The 16876-nt window shown below is 44.2% G+C and overlaps 1 protein-coding gene across 10 annotated transcripts in view; it reads left to right on the forward strand.

Annotated features, from left to right (window-relative positions):
• The window catches only part of LOC143988917 (b(0,+)-type amino acid transporter 1-like), a 401901-nt gene extending 389508 nt beyond the window's left edge, over window positions 1-12393 (forward strand). For all 10 annotated transcript variants that reach the window (XM_077488835.1, XM_077488836.1, XM_077488837.1 and 7 more), the window contains 3 exons: window positions 1830-1954; window positions 4794-4881; window positions 7814-12393. In XM_077488835.1, coding sequence (XP_077344961.1) covers window positions 1830-1954; window positions 4794-4881; window positions 7814-8044 — 444 coding nt within the window. In that variant the 3' untranslated portion in view covers window positions 8045-12393. The remainder of the gene's footprint in view (window positions 1-1829; window positions 1955-4793; window positions 4882-7813) is intronic.
• Window positions 12394-16876: the final 4483 nt, after the last annotated feature.

Here is a 16876-nt window from a genome sequence, read left to right on the forward strand (position 1 = left end):
ATGCATTATTTTTTAATTCCCTCCCACTCCTTCCTTCTGCTCCTCTGCCAGGATTGGATGTTCCCCACCTCAGAATTATTTGGCATGCTGAATTCATATGGTTACTTTCCTGTCTTTTCATTGGATGTTAGAGATCATAGCAGAAGTTCAGTGTAAGAAATACACAGGAGAAAATACATGTTGATAAGGGGAGTGTAGAGGTGGGCGGGGAGTCTACCGACATCACGACTCCACCTACCGAGCTCCAGACAAGAGACCCGCCCACAGAATCTGCAGTTTTCCAGGTCTCATAACAGACAGAGGGGAGACATTTGACAGGTAAAGATACATGTAGGAGGCATGTATATCCTTATAGATAACCACTATGGCAGTAGTTTAGAAGGGATGACATTGGGTTTACATCCACTTTAAGGTGTATTAAAGTCATTATGAGCTAAATGGCTTAGTACACAGTCAGAGAAGCATTTGCAATGCTCTAAATCAGGTATATGCAATTAGCGGACCTCCAGCTGTTGCAGAACTACAAGTCCCATGAGGCATAGCAAGACTCTGACAGCCACAAGCATGACACCCAGAGGCATGATGGGACTTGTAGTTTTGCAACAGCTGGAGGTCCGCTAATTGCATATCCCTGCTCTACATTGTATCATGTCAAAATGAAGGTAACTTCATTCCTGATCTCTCTCATAAGGCTCAGACTCCCCTGGGAGAGTACTAGAATCCTAGAATTCTGGCAAAGGTACTATAAAAGTGTGATTCTGTCACTAACATACTACCAGCTTTAGGATCACAGGACAACAGTAACAAGATAGGACCCTGCCCTCTACTCCATAACATAGAGAAGGTTGGTTGTGTAGTCCAGAAATAGCTGAGAACAATGCAACTGATAGTAGTTACTGATTTTTCACTAATCAAGCATACAGTACTGTATATCAAAACACAGCCATACACAGCCATATCCACATCTGAAGCACTGGGGTCGTTTTGAGGGGTGTCTTACCCCACACAGAAAGATCTTGCTGTTGGATTAGCCAAGACACATAGCCTTCAGGCCCCACCAGGGTCCACACATACTTAAAATATACTTAAAGTATCGGTACTCATGCAAATGCTGCTGATACCGCAATATACATTGCGGTGCGATTTGCGTCAATATAAAATTAATTGCTGCAAATCGCACTGCAAAGAATCACATGAGATTTGAACAGGAATACAGTGCAATTTCCCCCACTGCTCCTGTGTGTGTTTTTGTATAGAAAGGGAAAAGCGCCATCTAGTGGGCAGCTTATTAAAAATGTTGGAACTCACAATACATATCTGTCCAAATGCAAATTCTTCATAGTGGTCCCTGTCCCGCCAATGATAGCAAATCACAGCCACTGGAGGTACTCACAGGGCTGAAGATGATGCGGAGGCGGTCTGCCCCCAAGGTGACATCACTTCTGCCCTATACCCACGGGGTCCAAGAACTTCTCCTCCAGCCCTGTGAGCCCTGATTTACTATCATCGGCAGACCAGGACACTTATGAAGATTTTGCATTTGGCCAGATATGTACTGTGAGTGCTAACGTTTTTAATAAGCTGTCCACTAGATGGCGCTTTTCCCTTTCTATACACACACAGGAGCAGGGGGGATTGCATGCAATTATTTGCACCAAATTTTTGGATTGACGCAAATCGTGCTGCAAAGTATCGGTAATCAGTATCAGTGAGTACTTGACCAAAAGTATTGGTACTCATACACGTTGATAAAAAAAAACAGTATTAGTGTAATCCTAATTATATCATTATTAATGTTACATTTTATAATATTGAAATCTTATCTGCAGCCTGATGTTCTGTCGATGGTTCATGTGAAACGGCTCACACCATCTCCAGCCCTGATCTTCACAACATTTATCTCATTAATAATGATCATTCCAGGAGATTTCAGCACTATTGTAAACTTCTTCAGGTAAGTGAATACTTTACTTTTCATCCAGAATTTCTTTCATCCTTCCAATCTCGCAGCCAGCAGAGCAGTAACTTCCATTAGGAAATGTGGCGGCTGCACCTACGCATTTCTTCCTTTGGCAAAGGCTACCAGAATCAACAGCATGACCTGGGCTATGGACTACCCATAGACATAAGATATTGGTCTGAGGAAATTCCCAGTTATTGGTGAAATGTTCAATCTTCTAACAAAGATCTTTTGAAACTCAATATGTAAAGATGGAATTTTTCATAACTTTTCTCCCCCAAGACAAAAAATATTTTTATAAATTTATTTTGACCTTTCCATCTTTTAGATAACTAAACAATTGTATACAATATAAATTGTCTGTTTCATGTACCTGGAAATATAATCTCAACATAACCTGGTGTCACATGTGAATTCTGCAACTCTGCTATTTTTTTTTCAGTGGCAATAAGTGTTATAGTTTATGGGACAATATCCGTATGAAAGATTGTTTACAAGAATTTAAGGTGTTATTTTATATCTGTACATACACTTATACGGACCTTGTCCCCATACTAAAATAATAAAGAAAATCCACACTGCAATAAAACCATAAAAATACAGAAAGGAGTGCTAGACCAAAATCGCATGAGAGTCCAAGATAATTTTATTTACTGCTAAAAGAGTAATATAAAAATTTCCAATGCGTTTTGTGGGGCAGCACTACTCCCATTTCATCAGGGCTACAACAATAAGCAGAAAACATAGTCATAATGATGAAAAATGATGTCTAGATATGCATATGAATATTTATTACAGGAGCCAGATGCAGCCCTTTGTACAGCCCGGCATAGTTCCTGCCACTAACAGTGGCAACCCTTCCATTAGGGGTGCACGGGCCCCGCCCCCCCCCCATCCATGCATCTGGCCCCCTAATATACACGCAGGGTGCCATACACATACATTCCAATGTTTTTTTTTTTTTTTAAGCACTTGATTAGAGGCAGAGGTTCTAAGGTTCTAATAGGCTTCAAAAAAGGGTGGGCTCAGGGCGCAGAGCACTACTCCCTGAGCCCACCCAGTTGTGTCACAATAGCGAATGAATATTCACTATTGTCACACTGCTTATGCTCCTGGCCAATCAGGAAGCAGGTCCTGAGACCCATCACATGACTGGCTGAAAGGACAGTCAATCCTATTGGGCACCTAGGAGGAGCAGGGAGGGGACGCACAGCCACTTTGAGGAGACGCATGAGAAGCCGCTGCCCGTTGCGAAGGGAAGAGCTGCCCGCTTGATGGGGTAAGTGCAGGGCCCAACTGACCCACGGGGGGGAGGGGGTATGGGGTGCGATTGAACCAACAGACTCACAGGGATGGAGGTTGTTGGTGACCCGACCGACTGGGGGGGGGGTGTGGCTGTAGGTGCATTGCTTGCCACCCCCCCCCCCCCCCCAAAAAAAACACCAGCCGCCTCTGGCCACTAACATTGACAACGTGGTACTATTCCTCCCACTGACACAAACGATGGGGCACTATTCCTCCCAATGACACCAATGATGAGGCACTATTCCTCCCAATGACACCAATGATGGTGCACTATTCCTCCCAATGACACCAATGATGGTGCACTATTCCTCCCAAAGACACCAATGATGGTGCACTATTCCTCCCAATGACATCAATGATGGGGCACTATTCCTCCCAATGACACCAATGATGGGGCACCATTCCTCCCAATGACACTGTTGATGGCTCACTATTTCTCCCACTGACACCAACGATGGGGCACTATTCCTCCCAATGACACCAACGATGGGGCACTATTCCTCCCAATGACACCAACGATGGTGCACTATTCCTCCCAATGACATCAGTGATGGGGCACCATTCCTCCCAATGACACCGTTGATGGCTCACTATTCCTCCCAATGACACCAATGATGGGGCACTACTCCTCCCAATGACACCAGTAATGGGGCACTATTCCTACATTACATCAATGCACCCACCCTACCCTGATCCGAGATCCTGAAGTACCTCTTTAAAGTGGAAGTAAACCCAATGTCATCCTTTCTAAACTACTGCCATAGGGGTTATCTATAAGGATATACATGCCTCCTGCATGTATCTTTACCTGTCAAATGTCTCAACTCTGTCTGTTAAGAGACCTGAAAAACTGCAGATTCTGTGGGTGGGTCTGTTGTCTGGAGCCCGGTGGGTGGAGTCGTGATGTCAGTAGACTGCCCACCTCTACACGCCCCTTGTCAATATGCATTTTCTCCTGTGTATTTCTTACACTGAACTTCTGCTATGATCTCTAACATCCAGTGAAAAGACAGGAAAGTAACTACATGACTTCAGCATGCCCAATTATGCTGAGGTGCAGAACATCCAATCCTGGCAGAGTAGCAGAAGAAAGTGGGAGGGAATTAAAAAATAAGGCATGTCTCTCAGGCTAGTGCACGAGATATGTAAATCACCTGTCACTCACAGCAAGGGGGAGGATTTGACAAAGTTTTTCTCTGTTTGTCAAGCTTTATCTCACTGAACAATAAAAGAGGATTGCTCAGAGCTGGATTAACTCTTTGTGGCAAGACTGGGCTCAAAATGATAGGAAATTTTATACTCTACATTATGAAAAAAAATTCAGGTTTACATCCACTTTAAAATTGCAATGTTCTTATGGAGAAGTTTCACGCTGCAAAAAAGGCCCTCCATGGTCCAGCCTTGGCCAGCTTTATGATTGCTATCGATGTTTCTTTACCTTATTCTGTACACTTCTGTGCATCTAACAGGACATTTAAGTATCTGCAGTCATATATTACTGTAATCTTGTTCTCTTATCTACATTCAGCTTTACAGCCTGGCTATTCTATGGTATAACGATTTTTGGCCTGATATATATAAAGATTAAGAAGCCGGATATTCCCCGACCATATAAAGTAAGTGATAAAATGTTCTGCTCATTAGTTGTATCCGCTAGCAAGAAATAAGTGAATAGAACCGAGGAGAGTAATAGCGCTACATTACAGATAATTTCCCTGAAGAGGTTATCTTGTTCTTCTTGGCTATCCAGAATATCTCCAACTACACATAGCTCCCTTATATAATCCTTGTTTTTATGTATTACAGCATATTTCTCTGCTATTCATTTTTTAAATGGTGCAAAGTGCAGGTACTGTCAGTAATTTTGCTCATATGGTCATTATACTGTTCACTGCTGTATGACGTAAGCTTGACGTTTGTTTTCTGTTTAATTGAAAATAAAGAAGATCATGAGCAAAGACGCAAATAAATGAGTCCAGATCCTCCATTCAACAACCCCTGTCCATATCCAACATCTTCCACCAAAACCAACAATCTCACTCCTTTTTTAGCCCCCAGAACTCCATACACACAGCACCCCCCACATACATCCAACAGACCCTAAAGCTGGTCATACATGGGTCGAATTCAGAACAAATTTTCTTATGAAAATCATAACTAAGAACTTTCTTTCGAATCTTGCACCATTAAGGCTAGTTAGTACACACTACTAAATGATAAAAACCTGACCGCTCAGGTTGGAGCCGCTGTATTAACTATCCAAAGTTAGTACAGCGATCTTCCCTGCTGTGCTATTGTGTTCTGATGGGGGGGACGGTCCCCTCGCCAGAACACTATGATCAGTGCTCTCAGCCATTGGCTGAGAGCGCGGATCGGGAGCCAGTTGGCAGACCATTTTCGGTCATGACCCTTCTACAGAAACTGGCTGAGTGCCCGGTTTCTGTAAGACTGGCTGCCATACACAGGGGGCGAATGTTGGACGGTTTCTATTGAACTGGCCGATGTCACCGGACATTCAGCTCGTGTGTACTAGGCTTTAGTGGGTTGTAGTAATGGGCGATTTTTGTGCAGTCATCGAATTTAAGTGGTCGGTCATGTTGAAATTTTTTAGGAAAAAAGAACGAATGGCTACTTAATTATGGGACTATCGTAAAAGAAATATAATCGAAATAGAAATACGCATAAGTGCATAAAAGAAAATTCCCTGAAAGAAAAGAAGATTTCCGGTCACAAAAATTATTTTCTGTAGCAACATAAGGTGAAATTGAAGGCTTGGTTGGTCATGTTTTGAAATCAATGGTGGCACCTTCGGATCACAAAACACACAAGATTTCTGATTTTTAAAATTAAATTTGTTCAGAATTCGACACATGTATGAGCAGCTTAAAGTGATTGTAAAGTCTATTTTTTTTTAACCAATAACAAACATGTTATACTTATCTGCTCTGTGCAGTGGTTTTGAACAGAGAAGTCCAGATCCTCTTCTTCTCAGGTCCCGCTTTGCTGCTCTTGGCCCCTCCCTGCTGTTGATTGCCCCCACAGCAAGCAGCTTGCTATGGGGGGCACCCGAGCCCCATTGAAGCTCTGTGTGTCCATTTAGACACAGAGCAGTTTGGCCCCTCCCCCTCTCTCTCCTGATTGCCTAACTGACTTTGATTGACAGCAGCAGGAGCCAGTGGTGATGCTGCTGTGTCTCAGCCAATCAGGAAGGAGAATCCCAACCGGCCGAGAGACTCGTGGACATCACTGGATAGGGAGAAGGCTCAGGTAAGTATTAGGGGGGCTGAGGGGGGCTGCTACACCCTGAAGGATTTTTATCTTAATTGCATAGAATGCATTCAGATAAAAAACCTTCTGCCTTTACAACCACTTTAACTCCTATAATCATCCTCCAAAAAAAACACTTCATTGCTAAAACCAAGGGTAATCTTCAATCCTGCCTCTATCCACCATGCCACTCAAGGGTGTGCGGCCCTCCACAGACCAAAGCTGCAAAAAACACACAGGAGCTCAGAACAAACAAATGCCCTGCCCCCACCTCTAACTGGCCTTTGCAGCAAGGAGCACATGGAAGGGCAACGCATGAAAAACAAAACCAAAAAGAAAATTCCCAGCTCACACATTTGGAAATACACGCGGAAGCTGCAGAGGCCGTGACAAGGCACTCCATTATAATCTGCATTTATATTTAGCTTACATCAGGGTCTCTATCAGAGTGTCCCCTTACATCAGGGTCCCTATCAGAGTGTCCCCTTACATCAGGGTCCCTATCAGAGTGCCCCCATACATCAGGTGTTCCCATTGGAGTCCCCTTAATTCAACTGCAGCCATCAGTGTGCTCCTTACATCAGATATCCCCATCACAGTGCCCCCTTACATCAGGGTCCCTATCAGAGTGCCCCCATACATCAGGTGTTCCCATTGGAGTCCCCTTAATTCAACTGCAGCCATCAGTGTGCTCCTTACATCAGATATCCCCATCACAGTGCCCCCTTACATCAGGGTCCCTATCAGAGTGCCCCCATACATCAGGTGTTGCCATTAGAGTTCCTTTACATCAGCTGTTGCCATCAGAGTGCCCTCTTACATCAGGATCCCCATCAGAGTGCCCCTTAAATCAGGGTCCCCATCAGGGCGTCCCCATACATCAGTTGTTCCTATTAGCATCCTCCTTACATCCCATCAGGTATCCCCATCACAGTGCCCCTTACACGGATTGTCCCAATCACAGTCTCTCCTTATGTCAACTGTCTGTGCTCCCTTATATCAATTGCTCCCATCAGACTGGCTCATGGATCAGTGGATGCATGTTCAGAGACCTCTGGGGGGAGGCAGCCCACCCTGGCACCCCTTAGAATAGATTCAGCCATGCCATGCCTGGAATTCTATTTTAAAATACGGATCCTAGAGATGCTTAAAGTGGTGAGAAGAGGAAGCTGAAAGCTCAAGCCATGTATCACAAAACCAGGACCACTCAATGTCTGTATTATTCATTAGTCTGTAATATAAAAATGTAAAAGTTCTCACCATAAATTTTTTTTGTTTTAGGTTCCGATCGTTATTCCAGTTATTATACTTATTGCCGCCGTGTACCTAGTCCTGGCACCCATCATCGGCAGTCCTCAGCTGGAGTATCTCTACGTTGTGCTCTTTATCCTCAGCGGAGTTATTCTTTACATTCCTGTGGTCTGTTATAAATGGTCTCCCAAAGGTTTCCGATCCATTACTCTTTATCTGCAGCTCCTGCTGGAGATCTCCCCATGTGACAGGAATGACTGAGATGAGGCCTGAAGACATCTGTGTCCTTATCTGTTTACAAACGCCAGTATTTCCCGTTCTCTTTCTGCAACCGGTCCCCTGAAGCCCCTGAAGATTTGGATGAATGTCATCTCCCGTCCTCCAATCACAGAGTGCCTTGAATTCTGTTAAAAGAATGGAAGACGTTTTCTGAATGGATGAGGTGCCAAGTAAGCTCACATCAATGTGCCGGACGTTCAGCATTTACTGGACTAAATAAAAGTCAACATTTTCAGGAAAGCAGCATACACAATTGTCACACACTTCATTAGTGGTCATTTATTTGTACAGTGCAAATGTCCCAAAATAGTTTTTGGCAGGAGGAACGCTTTAATGCTGAACTCCAGGCATATATAAAAGGATCAATGTGTCCAGTCTTATATTTAAAAAAAAAAGTACATGTATTTTGAAATGTCATTACTGTAAATAGCAAGTAGTAGAGGGCCCCCCCTCCCCAAGGCACCCCCCCATGTTGAGGGCAGGCGGCCTGGCACAGCTCAGGAGGGGGGGTGCTCGCTCGTCCCCACCCCCTTTCCTGGCTGGCCGGGTAGCGTGCTCGGATAAGGGTCTGATATGGACCTATGGGGGGACCCCCATGACGATTTTTTGGCGTAGGGGTTCCCCTTTAAGTCCATACCAGGTGACGGGACCAGCGACGCCTCCTTCGCTGCTCCCGGCTACCTGGAGACGCGCTCAAAATGAGCGGACTTTTCTCCGGGCGGGAAAAGTACGTTAATTTCAAAAGTACGGCGGACTGGCACACACACAGCCGTATTGTCCGCCGAAATGCGAGTCCGGCGGACAGATTGGAGTAAACAATCTGGCACAACAAAAATTCTTTCTAACTAAGTCCGCCGGACTTTTGGGTAAAAAAAGTCCGCCGGAGCCTACACATGGGGGGATTCTCCAGCGGACTTGAGTTTGCCGGACTTTTCCACCGGATTGTTTGATCGTGTGTACGCGGCATTAGGTGTGTTGCAGACATGTGTTGACAAGGAATCTCTTGACAGGAGAAGAGAGCAGCCACTATCCAATCACAGACAGGGAGCAGGGAAGAGACCTGACTTGCAGACCTGCAGCAGACAGCAATGAAATGTCAGATCACCAGCCTGGTTGAACTGACTGGCAGAGCTCTATAAAGTTCAGGACACAATGGACAGAAATACAAATCCTATGTAAGGGAAAATGGCTTTCTTATATGTATATTTAGCTGTTTGCCTGGAGATTTGCTTGACATCTTACAGAAGGAAAAACAGTTAATTTCTTGTGTAGATTATCCCTGTATTTATCACAGCAGACCGACCCTCTGAGGAAGTCCTTACCGAAATACAATCCACCAGTCTCATATCCAAAGCTGTCCTTTGTCAGTTCAGGTAAAGCATCAGGTTTGCTTTAAACTGAGGGTTTAACACCACTTTAACCACTTGCCTACTGGGCACTTTCACCCCCTTCCTGCCCAGACCAATTTTCAACGCGCTCACATTTTGACATTTTGTCATGCAACACTGTACCCAAATTCAATTTTTATCATTTCTTTTTACACAAATAGAGCTTTCTTTCAGTGGTATTTAATCACTGCTGTTTTTTAATTTTTTTTTTTTTTACAAAAAAAAGAAAACAGACAGAAATTTTGAAAAAAAACATTTTTTTTTCTTAGTTTCTGTGAGTAAATTTTGTAAATAAGTAATATTTGTCCTTTACTGATGTGCTTTGATGAGGCAGCACTGATGGGCACTGATGAGGTGGTACTTATGGACATTAATGAAGCGGCACTGAAGGGCACTGATTAGGTGGTACTGATAAGGAGGCACTAATATGCCGCACTGATGGGTACTGATAGGTGGTACTGATATGAGGCACTGATGGGTACTGAGAGGTGGCACTAATATGCTGCACTAATAAGTACTGATAGGTGTAAGGGGTTAAATCTGCTTAGACCTGGACAATCAGTGAGAATTCTTTCAGAGCTCCGAAAGCATCCAATGCACACAAGAGAGTCGTTCAATGAATACTTAGGCCGCGTACATACGGGCGGATTGTCTGCCCAACTTAGTCCGCTGAACCGTGTTTCAGCGGACAATCCGCTCGTGTGTGGGCTTCAGCGGACTTTTTCAGCGGACAGTCTGACGGACTAAGTCTTTCGTAATTTCCGTAATTTTGTTCGTCCAAACTTGGTTTTGTCCGTCCAAACTTGGTTTCAGCGGACAGTCCGCTCGTGTGTAGGCAAGTTGGACGGACTAAGTATGGCGCATGCTCATAAAGGATTTACACGGCTGAAGGTTGCATTGCAGTGTATTGGACGTCGTATTTCTAGTCCCGTCGTACGTGCTGTACACGTCATCACGCAAGCTTTCAGCGGACTGTCTGTTCATCGTGTGTGGTCAAGTCCGTTCATTCAAATGTTGGACGGACTGACTGTCGGATTGTCTGACGAACTTAGTTGGGCAGACAATCCGCCCGTGTGTACGCAGCCTTAGTTTTAATGGCAGGTGAGCAGAGTTATATACAGGATATGGACAAAGAATATTGCACAAAGAAAAAGAGGGAGGGTAGGAGGACAGAGTTCATCACATACGGTATAACTCCTATATAATCATATAGCATCTCAGACATAGTCTAAGCTAGTATTTTAACTGACGGTTGATATTATCTAAAAACATAATTTAAACTATTTAATGCTGACGTTTTGACTTTGTCTGAAGACATCATTTCAAAACCAGTTCTTACCGTTCTTACCAGACCTTATCTATCCTGTGGTCATCCTGACATACAAGACCTTAAAGTGGTTGTAAACGCTCCCCCAAAACTTTGTCCCATGTAAATCAGCATAAAAAAAACCCTAATGAACACTGGTTGTAGCGCTCTCCTTACTTGCTTAGTATTGTTGTAATCCTTGTTGTTCTGTAGAATAAAGTCACTGAGCATGCCCAGATCTCCCCTGATTTAAGGCACACTCTCTATGTCTTATCTATCTGTTATCAGGACTTCCTACTGCACAACACTGAACTCTGCTAATCACTCAGAGCGTCCTCCTACACACCATGTGACCATGTGACATCACATACAGTCTAAATATTGTCCATTACTGCAGTCTTAGCTGAAGCTGATAAGTCTGACAAAGGGAAACATTAGACATCGGCACAAGTAAATATTATGAAATAAACAAGTCAGCTATGAACAGGGAAATGAACTTTGGATTGAGAAGGAGGCTTGGTTAACAGTACAGGAAGTGCTCAATGTAAGGGCGGAAATACACTCCACTGTGGACTCAGAAAACAATACTTAAGATGGTGCTGCGTAACCCCTGGAAATAAGATTTTTAAAGTTTCTTTAAACAGTAAGTAATATGCGATTTGGGCTGGATTACAGTGGCTATAGTCTGATAATGACTTATTATAATGGACTAAATGAAAAGAAGCATCAGAGTGGGATAGTTTACTTCCTCTTTAAAATAAAGATATTCCTCTGACAGCTATTTTTAAAGTTTTAGTCATGTTAACTCTTTCTCCTCCTTCAATAGGTGGCACTGATATGTGGCACTGATGAGCATTGATAGGCGGCACTGATGGGCACTGATAAGAAGCATGGATAGGCAGCACTGATGGGTGGCACTAAGGGGCACTGATGTGCATTGATGTGTGGCACTGATGAGCAGGCACCGAAAGGCAGCACTGACTGGCATCACTAATGGGCACTGGTTGGTGTCACTGATGGGCACTGCTGGGGCTTTACTGTAATCAGGGCACTGAAAATCAGTGCCCTGCAGGCCCATCGCAACAGGACAGGCAAAACAAGCAATTGCTTGGGGCCCCCGAGCTGCTTCCTATAAGCTGCAGGCAGCCTATAGTGTGGCCGAGCTCCTCTTCCTTCCTCCTTCCATGGTTAAAAAGCCACGTCATCAGCTCTTTACCAAGATCGGGGTCACGCTGTGTCCTAGAAGCAAGGTGCGGCCGTGTTTGCCGCACTGCACGCCCCCCACGTGTGTGCCAGAACGTCGTTTTGGGGGCGCCGTCATATGACGCTGTCCCAGAACGAGAGACGCACTGATTCTCCATCATCTGACGGTGGGCGGGTGGCAAGTGGTTAAAGTTAAACTGTATGTAAACTTCATATTATTTATAGGCAATAACACCAGGGGTAGTCGACCCAGGGAATATCGAATTGCTTCCTGCAGTAATTTTCCCTGCTAGAGAAAAATGGATCATGCTTTATTTGGGATTCGTCTGCCTCCCTCTGGATAAACTGTGTGTACAGGATGGACTTGTGTCTTTTTTAACCTAACTATGTAACCGTGTAATAAAATATATAAAATTTAAAAATGTACCATTAAATGTGGTTGTTGCATTTGTTTTCAATATTTTTGTAACTTTATTTGTATCTGGTGATCAAAAGGGCCTGATGACTACGCTCACTTACTGTTCTCAGTATCTGCGGAGGATATACGGTATCAAATATGTTAAAGTGGTTGTAAACCCTTACAAACAACTTTGACCTACAGGTAAGCCTAGATTAAAGAGGAAGTAAACCCTGATGAGTTTACTTCCTCTTTCATTCCCTGCAAAGGTAAAGCATAATGGACTACTATGCATCGCTTAGTAGTCCATTATGTGTCACTTACCTGACACAGGAGCCAGCGAAGTCACGGCTGTCCCCTGTAGTCCGCCGCATTCATCTTCTTGGTGGGTCTCGCTGCTCCACCGCTGTCATTCGGCGAAGCCACGATGACATCACTCCCGCGCATGCGCACGGGAGCCGCCACTCGCGGCATATCGCCGTTTACCGCAGCGTGTTCAGTGCGCCTGCGCGCCGCTGTCTACGGCGCATGCGCCGTAGACAGCAGTGCCTGTCTTTCGGCAAATATCTCCTAAACTGTGTAGGTTTAGGAGATATTTCTTGGACCTACAGGTAAGCCTTAATCTAGGCTTACCTGTAGGTCAAAGTGTGTTGTAAGGGTTTACAACCACTTTAAGGCTTACCTGTAGGTCCAAGAAATATCTTGTTAACCTATATGGTTTAGGAGATATTTACAAAAAGACAGCCACCGCTGTCTACAGCGCATGCGGGCGCACCGGGCAGGCCGCAGATCGCGGCGATATGCCGCTCGTGTCGGCTTCTGTGCGCATGCGTGGGAGTGACGTCATTGCGGCTCCGGCGAATCACAGCGCCGGAGCAGCGAGACCCAGAAGTCGCTCCGGGATACATGGTAACGGCGAAGAGGAAGACGGAGGACCGCTTCGGGGGCTTCGTTCTCAGGTAAGTTATTCATAATGAGCTAGTATGCTATACATACTAGCTCATTATGCCTTTGCCTTACATAGTGTGTTTTTTTTTGCCTTTACTTCCTCTTTAACCACTTCCCACCCGGTCAATGTACATATACGGCCGGGTGGGAGCTCTCTACTTCTGAGTGGACGTTCCTGAACGTCCATCAGAAGGAGGGGGATCGCGCACGTGCCCGTGCAGTGGCGCGATCCTGATGCGCTCGTGTCACCCAGACACGGCGCATCTCGGATCGGCAGGAGGGCTCTGTGATTGGCCCTCCTGATCACATGACGGCCGTGTCCAATCATGGCCATCATGTGATGTAAACAAACAGTCGGTTGCTAGGCAATCGGCTCTCCTCTCCTCACACGGAAGTCATCGCTGAGGAGAGGAGAGCAGATCGCTGGAGCCGGCTGGTGATCAGTGAGTATGAGCTATTTTTACAGCTTTTTACTCACTGATAACTAGTCTAGTATAAACCTACAGTGTAAACACACATGTCACCACAATACACATGTCACCACACATGTCCCCAAATAATAAAAAGACATGTCCCCAAATAAAAAAACACATGTCCCCCACATATGTCCCACTAAAATCACATGTTCCAATGATTACCTGCACACATATGTAAGTGATCACCTGCACACATATGTACATGATCATTTGCGTACATATGTCCGTGATCACACAAACCATTTTACACTTAACGGAATTTTTTTTTACCAAAAACATGTAGCAGAATACATTTTGGCTTAAATTTATGACAAAATTTGATTTTATTGGGTTTCTTTTAAAATAAAAAAAATAAAATATTGTTTTTTTTCAAAATTATATCGCTTATATCGCAAAAAATAAAAAAAAGAGTCGTAAATAAATACCACCAAAATAAAGCTCTATTTGTGTGAACAAAATGATAAAAATTTCATTTGGGTACAGTGTAGCATGACCGCGCAATTGTCATTGGAAGTGTGAGAGCGATGAACACTGAAAATTGGGCTGGGAAGGAAGGGGGCGAAAGTGCCCTGTATTGTAGTGGTTAAATACACATATGGTATAATCTCATGGGAAGACAGTTGCTGAAATATATGGTCTAGCAACAGGGTCTCTTATGCAGGCTATACATGAGTCAAATTCCAAACACATTTTCTTTTGAAAATCAGAAATTTTGTGTGTTTTTGTAATCTGATGGTACCGTTGATTTTAAAATTTGACCAACCAAGCTTTCAATTTCACCTCATATGTTCAGATAGAACCCTATGTCTGCAGCACTCGCATATCATACATATATAATGGCAGAGCAGACTCCCTTTTGTTACTTTTGTTGCCAGCAGTTTAGACATCGATGGCTGTATGTTGAGTTATTTTGAGGGGACAGCAAATTTACACTGTTATACAAACTGTACACTCACTACTTTACCTTGGACCAACGTATCATTTGTTCAGTCTTGTCACATGAAAATATAGAATAAAATATTTACAAAAATGTGAGGGGTGTACTCACTTTTGTGAGATACTGTATATACTGTATATATAAAATATACTGTATATATATATATATATATATATATATATATATATATATATAGATAGATAGATAGATAGATAGATAGATAGATAGATACACTTTATAACTAGTAAGGGTGTGCATGTCTTTTGCACATGTTTATTTTTTATTTCTACACAGTTCTATAGTTCTATGATACTTTAAAGAGGAGCTGCACCTAAAAAAAAAATATTAAAAGCCAGCAGCTACTAATATTGCAGCTGCTGACTTTTAATAATATCACACTTACCTGTCCCAGGTTCCAGCGATGTCGGCGGCAGATGATGAGCGATCGCTCGTCTCGCTGCAGCCACCGCCGCCATCCTCTGTCAGGGAATCGGGAAGTGAAGCGAGAGGGCTTCACTGCCCGGTTCCCTACTGCGCATGCGCGAGTCGCACTGCGCTGGTTCCCCGCTGTGTCTCTGGGAACTGTGTGTTTCCCAGAACACAACGGGGGGGGCGGAGCCATGCGGGGGTGGGCGGAGCCATGCGGCGGTCTGGCCGGAAGTGGGTGCAGTTACCTGGATTATCCAGGTAACTGCACCCCCCTCCCCCCCGAAAGGTGCCGATTGTGGCACCGGAGGGGGGAGGGATAATACTAGCGGAACTTCCCCTTTAGGGTGAAGAACCGCTTTAATGTGGATTATAGGTTTCCCCACACAGGATGGCTGCTGTGCATCTAGTTAAACCTTCCCCACAATCCTTTCACTCTCTATCACAGTGATAACAGGCTGCTAGTTAACACAGCTTATCACAGAGCTAAACTACACCATTTAAAGAGGAAGTAAACCCTGATGAGTTTACTTCCTCTTTCATTCCCTGCAAAGGCAAAGCATAATGGACTACTATGCATCGCATAGTAGTCCATTATGTGTCACTTACTTGACACAGAAGCCAGCGATGTCACCGCTGTCCCCTGTAGTCCGGTGCATCCATCTTCTCGGTGGGGTCTCGCAGCTCCGCCACTGTCATTCGGCGAAGCCGCAATGACGTAACACCCGCGCATGCGCACGGGAGCCGGCACGCGCATGCGCCGGAGACAGCGCTGCCTGTCTTTGGGCAAATATCTCCTAAACCGTATAGGTTTAGGAGATATTTCTTGGACCTATAGGTAAGCCTTAATCTAGGCTTACCTGTAGGTCAAAGTGGTTTGTAAGGGTTTACAACCACTTTAATAACCAGTTGCCGACCACCCTATAGCAGATTTACTCCTACAGGGTTGCAGCACTGTGCAGGATCACGTATATATACGTGATCCTACATTTCTAGGTATCAGGCGAGAGTGTGCTCCGCCGGAGGCTCACTCCTACTGTAATTCTACATAGCGGGTGCTGATCAGCTGGACCTGTGGAACTGATGTCTACTGGCGACCACTGATTGTTCAGAACACAGGCAAAATGGCAATCTGGCTATGTAAACAAGGCAGATCTCCGTTCTGTCAGTAAAGAATGCATGGATCCTGTGTTTCTGTAAAACAGGAACATGGATCTATGCCTTCCACTAGTACTCACCCACTACAGTAGAACACCAGTTAGGCACACATTTAACCCTTTGATCACCCCTGATATTAACCCATTCCCTGCCAGTGTCATTAGTACAGTAACAGTACATATTTTTAGCACCAATCACACTATTAGTGTTACTGGCCCCGAAAAAAGTGTCAGTTTGTGTCTAATTTGTCCTCCACAATATCGAAGTTCCACTATAAGTCACTGATCGCCACCATTACCAGTAAACAAAAAATACATTTTTTTTTTTTAAATCCATAAATATATCCCACAGTTTGCAGACAACGCGAGAACATTTGTGCAAACTAATCAATATATGCATCCTGGGATTTGTTTTAACAAAAATATTATTATTATTATACATGATTTATATTGCGCCAACAGTTTACACAGCGCTTTACAATGTAGAGGGGGGACAGCACAATTACAGTACAGTTCAATACAGAAGGGACAGGAGGGCCCTGCTCGTAGAGCTTACTTTCTGTAGCAGAATACAGA

The sequence above is a fragment of the Lithobates pipiens genome, unplaced genomic scaffold (genome assembly GCF_037356315.1).
Source record: "Lithobates pipiens isolate NorthernLeopardFrog02 unplaced genomic scaffold, aLitPip1_a1.2 Scaffold_18, whole genome shotgun sequence".
NCBI lineage: Eukaryota > Metazoa > Chordata > Amphibia > Anura > Ranidae > Lithobates > Lithobates pipiens.